Consider the following 7,650-nt stretch of genomic DNA (forward strand, 5'->3'; position numbering starts at 1 on the left):
TGCAGAAACGCTATCTCCACTAAAAATATGAAAATAAATCAGGCGTGGTGGTGAATGCCTGTACTCCCAGCTACTCGGGAGGCTGAGGCAGAGAATCACTTGAACCAGGGAGTTGGAGGTTGCAGTGAGCCAAGATCGCACCACTGCACTCCAGTCTGGGCAACAAGAGCGAGACCCCATCTCAAGAAAAAAGGAAAAAAAGAAACAAGCAGGGGATTTAGAGCTGAGAAGAAGTTTCCCTGCCCCATTCCAGCCTCGACTTCAGAGTTAAGGCCTCTGGGCTCCCTGCAAGACCCACAGTGACGGGGTTCTGAGGCAGACCCCCAAAGAGCCTGTTGGCACCAGCCCCTTCCCAGCTGGTGCCCAGTCCCTGCCCCCAGGGCTGTCTGCCGGGACCCCTGTGACGCAGCCCCTTCCCCCGCAGTTGGCCTCTACACCTCCATCTTTGGCGTGCTCCAGCTGCTGTGCCTGCTTACGGCGCCCGTCATCGGCTACATCATGGACTGGAGGCTGAAGGAGTGTGAAGACACCTCCGAGGAGCCTGAGGACAAAGACGCCACCCAGTGCGTAGGCCCCCAGAGCCCTCAGCCCTGCACAGAGACCCCAGAGCTGCATGTCAGGCAGGCGGGGGTGGGCAGGTGGGAGGGAGAGAGGGCTGTACTCCAGCTCCTGTCCGGGTCCTTCCACTCACTCACTCACTCAGCTCAGCTCCCCTCTTTATGGAAATTTATTAAGCTGCTCCCCTCTTTATGGAAATTCCTTGGTATGCTGAAGTTTGAGGCTGAGTCTGCTGACTCATGCCTATAATCCCAGCACTTTGAAAGGCCGGGGCAGGAAGATCACTTGAGGCCAGGAGTTCGAGACTAGCCTGGCAAACATGGCCAGGCCCCCAATCTTTACAAAAATTTAAAAATTGGCCAGGCCTGGTGGTTCATGCCTACAATACCAACACTTTGCAAGTTCGAGGTAGGTGAACTGCTTGAGCCCAGGAGTTAGTGACCAGCCTGGGCAACGTGGTAAAACCCTATCTCCACCAAAAAATACAAAAGTGAACCAGGTGTGGTGGTTCACACGTGTAGTCCCAGCTACTAAGGAGGCTGAGGTGAGGATGCCAGAGCCTGGGGAGGTTGAGGCTGCAGTGAGCTGTGATCCCACCATTGCACTCCAGCCTGGGCGACAGAGTGAGACCGTGTTTCAAAAACATTTAAAAATCAGCCAGGCATGGTGGCAGCTACTTAGGTGGCTGAGGCAGCAGGGCTGCTCGTGAGGCTGCAGTGAGCTGTGATCGTGCTGCTGCACTCCAGTCTGGGTGACACAGCAAGACCATGTCTCAAAAAAAAGTTTAAGCCAGGCATGGTGGCTCATACCTGTAATCCCAGCATTTTGGAAGGCCCAGGCAGGCGGATCACAAAGTCAGGTGTTTGAGACCAGCCTGAACAAGGTGAAACCCTGTCCTCTACTAAAAATACAAAAATTAGCCGGGCATGGTGGCGGGCGCTTGTAATCCCAGCTACTAAGGAGGCTGAGGCAGGAGAGTCACTTGAACCCAGGAGGCAGAGGTTGCAGTGAGCCAAGATTGTACCACTGCACTCCAGCCTCGGCAACAGAGCGAGACTCTTGTCTCAAAAAAAAAAGAGAGCATTGAGCAAGATGAAAGAAAGAGAGACAGCAGGTGAAAGTGTGTGGAGAACGGAGAGCAAAGCATCCTGCTCCTGAGAGCATCCCCCGCCCGCCCCTTGGCAGTGGTACGTACGCCATCTTAAAGGCGCCCCACTTGTCTGCAGGGTTTATCCACTAAGTTTGAGTAGTATGTTGCTATAAGCATAGTATGTGTTAATAGAGTCTTTCATGATTGTGAAGCTGAAACAAGGCCCAGGAGTCCCACTGTACGTAAGGGACAGGCTCTAAGATCAGAGGATGAGTTAAACACTGTGTTCTAGAACTCCACCTTCATATAATAAGCTACGGTTTATTGCATGAGGTGCTCTGCCGAGCAATTAATGCACAGAATCTCGGTGAAGGCTCCCAGCACCGCGGGGAATTGCTAGACCCATTTTAAAGATAAGGGAACTGAGGCTGGGAGGTTGAGTGGTTTGCCTGGGGCCACACAGGAGGTGGGGGGCCTGGGACTCCCTGTAAATCTCTGAGTACCTGGGGTCCACTCCTGGATGCTGTGTTATCACCCGGGTGTCTGCGTGGGTGTGAGGCTGGGATCGCTAATAGTTAATTCACCAGGCGGTAATTACAGAGAGAGCTCTGCTAGCTAGGTTAGCTCCTGCAGCCAGGAGGTTATTTCTGCCCACTCCAGTTCCACTCCGGTTCTGCTGCCTGCCCGTTTCCCCTTTACCCTCTCCTGCCCTGCCGCCAAGGGGAAACCCATTCACTCCCTTATTTGGCTTATATCTGGCTTATTATCGGCCTCCTGGAAGATTTGGGTGAACCTGAAGCCAGTTGTGAAGTGAGGCTTTGCCATGTGCCAGCCCAGGCACAGTCTGCTCCTTCCCTCCCTGTCATCTTAGCCCTTCACAGCAGCGCTGCAGCGTATCAATGGCCATCTTCTCATACCTGAGACCCCACTCCATTGAGAGGGACCAGGGAGTGCCCGCAGTGCTGGTCTAGCCCCGACACAGTCCCTAAAACCTGCCCAGGTGGCTTCTGAGTCTTGCGTCAGTTCACGTGCTGAGACTCTTGGGGCCTGACTTCTCAGGAGCACCAGCTTCCTCCCGGGAGCCCTCCCACCTTTTCATGTTCTGTGTCTCTGCAGAAGCGAGAAGAAGATAACGCGGGACCGGCAGATCCAGAAGATCACTAATGCCATGCGGGCTTTCGCCTTCACCAACGTGTTGCTTGTGGGCTTTGGGGTGACCTGCCTCATTCCCAACCTGCCTCTACAGGTGGGTTTGGGGAGCAGGAGGGGCCACAGGGAGTTCCGGGCAATAAGAAGGAACGTGTGAAGGCTCAAATGTGTGGGCTGGGCGCAGTGGCTCACACCTGTCATCCCAGCACTTTGGGAGGCCAAGGCGGGTGGATCACCTGAGGTCGAGAGTTCAAGACCAGCCTGACCAAACACGGAGAAGGCCCGTATCTACTAAAAATTCAAAATTAGCCAGGTGTGGTGGTGTGTGCCTGTAATCCTAGCTACTCGGGAGGCTGAGGCAGGAGAATCGCTTGAACCCAGGAGGTGGATTGCACCACAGCACTCCAGCCTGGGTAACAAGAGCGAAACGTCTCAAAAAAAAAAAGTGTATAATGTTTCATGGACACCATCAAAAAGCAGATGGTGATTTTCATTCGTTCATTCAACCAAGCAGCCCACCAGCCCTTGGCTGTCCGCAGAGGGTATGTCACCCGCCAGGCTCTGCTCGCTGCTGGATTGCCGCTACACGGGCACTCCTCTCCAGGAAGCCACATTGGTCTTGGTTTTGGGGGCATGGTGCAGCACCACTGATGCCACCATCATCCCATTTCCCGGAAGTGCGTGGGGTTGCTGTGGGGTTGTTTTGTATCGGCTCAGACAGCTGGAAGCTGATGTCCAGAGAGGTCTGGCTGATCTGTGGTGTTGGTGGGAACCTCTGCCCCCGTTACCAGCATCTCACAGGGTTTCTACACTGAACAGAGTGGAGAAAGACCTGATGGTGGCCTCAGATCTGGATTCAAAAGCTTCATTCGAGGCTGGGCACGGTGGCTCATGCCTGTAAGCCCAACACTTTGGGAGGCAGAGGCAGGTGGATTGCTTGAGGTGGATCCTTTCTCTACAAAAAATACAAAAATTAGCCAGGCGTGTTGGTGGGCTCCTGTAGTCCCAGCTGCTCGGGAGGCTGAGACAGGAGAATCACTTGAACCCGGGAGGCGGAGGTTGCAGTGAGCCGAGATTGCGCCACTTCACTCCAGTCTAGGCCACAGAGTGAGACTCTGTCTCAAAAAAAAAAGCTTAATTTGTTTGCCCAACTTCTGAGGCTTCTGCAACCCGACGTTTGGCAGAGATTTTGGGTAAGGTGGACTTTGTCACTGTCCCTCCCCCACCTCCCCGCAGATCTGTGAAGTGGGCTGGCAGGAGGTGTGGCACAGTCCTTACATTTACAGATGGTGGAAGGACACGAGTGACACTCTTGCTTCCAGATAGGTGTATCCAGATGGTATCTCAGGTCAAGTCCAGGAGGGAAGTAAGAGTCCCTCCCTTCTTACAGGTGGCCAGCTATTGAGGGGCGCTCAGCACCCAGGTGTGCCCCGCCCTGGGGAAGTTTATGTGCGTGCTGACACTGGGTGTGCAGACCACAGTGACCCCATGAATGTTTGTGCTGCCCCGGGGGGTGGGGTGCTGCAGCCCTCCTGCCCTCCCTGGCCTCCCAGGTGGCTTTCTCTGCAAGATGGGCAGACCTTTGCCCTGACCACCTTGTCCAGTCAAGGGGCAGTGCTCAGTGGAGACAGTCATCTCCTTTTTGCTCTTGCTGAAAGAAAAGCTGTAAAACGGCAACAAGGCATTTGAGGCAGGTGTGTGTGCATGTGTGCGTGTGTGTGTGCGTGTGTGCCTGTGCGTGTCTGTGTGCATGTGTGTGTGTGCCTCTGTGTGTGTTTATGTGCATGCATGTGCATGTGCGCGTGCATGCGTGTGTGTGCATGTGTGTGCCTGTGTATGCATGCAATGTGTGTGTGTGCATGTGTGCCTGTGCCTGTGTATATGCGTGCATGCATGTGTGTGTGCATGTGCATGTGTGTGTTCTTGTGTATGTGTGCATGCATGTGTGTGTGCCTATGTGTATGTGTGCATGTATGTGTGTGTATGTGCATGTTCATGTGTATGTGTACGTGTGTGTGCCTGTGTGTATGCGTGCATGCATGTGTGTGCATGTGCCTGTGTATGCGTGCATGCATGTTTGTGTGTGGCTGTGTGTGTGGCTGTGTGTGTGCATGTATGTGCCTGTGTGTGCATGTATGTGCCTGTGTGTGCATGTGTGTGCCTGTGTATGTATGCATGCATGTGTGTGCATGTGCTTGTGTGCATGTGTGTGTGCATGTGTTTGTGTGCATGTGCGTGTGCCTGTGTATGCGTGCATGCATGTGTGTGTGTGCATGTGCATGTGTGTGTGCGCATGTGCATGTGCCTGTGTGTATGCGTGCATGCATGTGTGTGTGTGCATGTGCACACTGGGCACAGCCCTCAACATGGCAAAGAACAGCCCCTCCCCCTCCCCCTCCGCATTCCTGGGAACAGGTCCTGGCTGCTGAGCAGGATGGCAGGGCTGTGTACAAAAGACAAAAAAAGGCAACCACAGGGACCTGGCAGCCAAGAGGATGGCTCTCGCGCCTGCCAGTAAAAAGTGCCTCTTGGAGCTTGCGAGGCCTGCCAGCAGCAGCCGTCCTGGGCAGGGGCCCTCCCACAGACAGCAATAGGACCTCAGGAGGGACCAGCCTGGGCCACATGGCAATGCCCTGTCTCTGCTAAAAATAAAAATGAGCCGGGTGTTGGGACGCACAACTGTAGTCCCAGCTACTGAGGAGGCTAAGGTAGGGGAATCTTGGCTCACTGCACCCCGGGAAGTTGAGGCTGCGGTGAACTGAGATCACACCAGGGTACTCCAGCCTGGACAACTGGAGTTAGACCTTGCCTCAAAGAAAATTAGCCAGGCATGGTGGCACATGCCTGTAATCCCAGCTGCTCTTGAGGCCGAGGCAGGAGAATCGCTTGAACCCTGGAGGCGGAGGTAGCAGTGAGCTGAGATCACGCCACTGCACTCCAGCCTCGGGGATAGAGGGAGACTGTCTCAAAACAAAATAAAATAAACCACACACACAAGGAAGAAACACTTCAGTAGGGAGGTGAGAGGGCAGCCACCCACTGGGAGTGCAGGGGCAGCTGGCGTGGAGACCTTGGTGCACAGTCCGTGGTGGGCAAAGGCAGCCCGAGGCGTGCTCAGCCACCTCCTCCCACTCAGCGTTATGCCCACACATCTAGCAGCGCCGGGGCCCTGAGTTAGTGTTTGCAGATTTCTGTGGTGTACCTGGTCTCAGCATGGCTGATTTCAAGCCACCCATGTGATGTTACTGATGTGGAATTGGAAGGAGCTTCACAGTCACATGGTGTTTCTACCCATAGATCTACAGCAGATGGAAAAGCCTGAAATGCTCAGACTGGTGACCAAGTGCAGTGATTAGGAAGGGATGAGGCTTTCTCTGTGTGTGTGTGTGTGTGTGTGTGTGTGTGTGTGTGTGTGTGTGTGTGTGTTTTTGAGATGGTCTCACTCTCATCGGCTAGGCTCCACTGCAGTGGTGGGACCTTGGCTCACTACAGCCTTGACTTCCTGAGCTCAGGTGATCCTCCCACCTTAGCCTCCTGAGTAGCTGGGAATACAGGCATGTGCCACCAAGCCCAGCTCATTTTTATATTTTTTGCAGAGATGGGGTCTTGCCACGTTGCCCAGGCTGGTCTGGAACTCCTGGGCTCAAGCGATCCTCCCCATCCCCCCAAAGTGCTGGGATTACAGGCGTGAGTCACTGTACCAGGCCAGCGAGTGATGAGTTTTAAGTATTCATTACCTTTATTTTAATATAATTTATTTATTTAGTCATAAATGTATATAATTTAGTTAAGTTATTTTTTTGACATGGAGTCTAGCTCTGTCACCCAGGCTAGAGTGTAGTGTTGTGATCTCGGCTCACTGCAACTTCCACCTCCCGGGTTCAAGCGATTCTCCTGCCTCAGCCTCCCGAGTAGCTGGGATTATAGGAGTCTGCCACCATGCCCAGCTAATTTTTGTATTTTTAGTAGAGATGGGGTTTCACCATGTTGGCCATGCTGGTCTCGAACTCCTGACCTCAAGTGATCCACCCACCTCAGCCTCCCAAAGTGCTGGGATTATAGGCATGAGCCACCCAGCCTGTAATTTTATTTTATTTATTTATTTAGAGACGGAGTTTTGCTCCTGTTGCCCAGGCTGGAGTGCAGTGGCTCGATCTTGGCTCACCGCAACCTCCGCCTCCCAGGTCCAAGCATTCTCCTGCCTCACCCTCCCAAGTAGCTGGGACTACCGGCACACGCCACCATGCCAGCTAATTACTGTATTTTTAGTAGAGACGGGGTTTCACCATGTTGACCAGCATGGTCTCAATCTCTTGACCTTGTGATCTGCCCGCCTCGGCCTCCCAAAGTGCTGGGATTACAGGCGTGAGCCACTGCGCCCGGCCTTATTTATTTTTTGAGACTGAGTTTCACTCTGTCATCCAGGCTAGAGTACAGTGGCCTGATCTTAGCTCACTGCAACCTCTGCCTCCTGGGTTCCAGCGATTCTCATGCCTCAGCCTCCCAAGTAGCTAGGATTATAGGCATCTGTCATCAAGCCTGGCTAATTTTTGTATTTTTAGTAGAGACAGGGTTTCACCATGTTGGCCAGGCTGGTCTCGAACTCCTGATCTCAGATGATTTACCCACCTCGCCCTCCCAAAGTGCTGGGATTACGGATGTGAGCCACTGAACCTGGACTATAATTTAATTTTTAATAATGACTGTGTTAATGACTGGCTTTAGAAATTTCCAAAAATTAGGCCAGGCGCGGTGGCTCAAGCCTGTAATCCCAGCACTTTGGGAGGCCGAGGCGGGTGGATCACGAGGTCAAGAGATCGAGACCATCCTGGTCAACACGGTGAAACCCCGTC

At 53.4% G+C, this 7,650-nt stretch overlaps 1 protein-coding gene across 1 annotated transcript in view; it reads left to right on the forward strand.

Annotated features, from left to right (window-relative positions):
- Positions 1-7,650, forward strand: part of SLC43A2 (solute carrier family 43 member 2) — a 52,720-nt gene that overhangs the window by 40,956 nt on the left and 4,114 nt on the right. Inside the window, exons 10-11 of the mRNA XM_017541673.2 lie at positions 425-563; positions 2,765-2,894. Of these exons, the coding sequence (XP_017397162.2) occupies positions 425-563; positions 2,765-2,894 (269 nt within the window). The remainder of the gene's footprint in view (positions 1-424; positions 564-2,764; positions 2,895-7,650) is intronic.

This window comes from Cebus imitator, unplaced genomic scaffold, assembly GCF_001604975.1.
Source record: "Cebus imitator isolate Cc_AM_T3 unplaced genomic scaffold, Cebus_imitator-1.0 Scaffold136, whole genome shotgun sequence".
Classification (NCBI taxonomy): Eukaryota; Metazoa; Chordata; class Mammalia; order Primates; family Cebidae; genus Cebus; species Cebus imitator.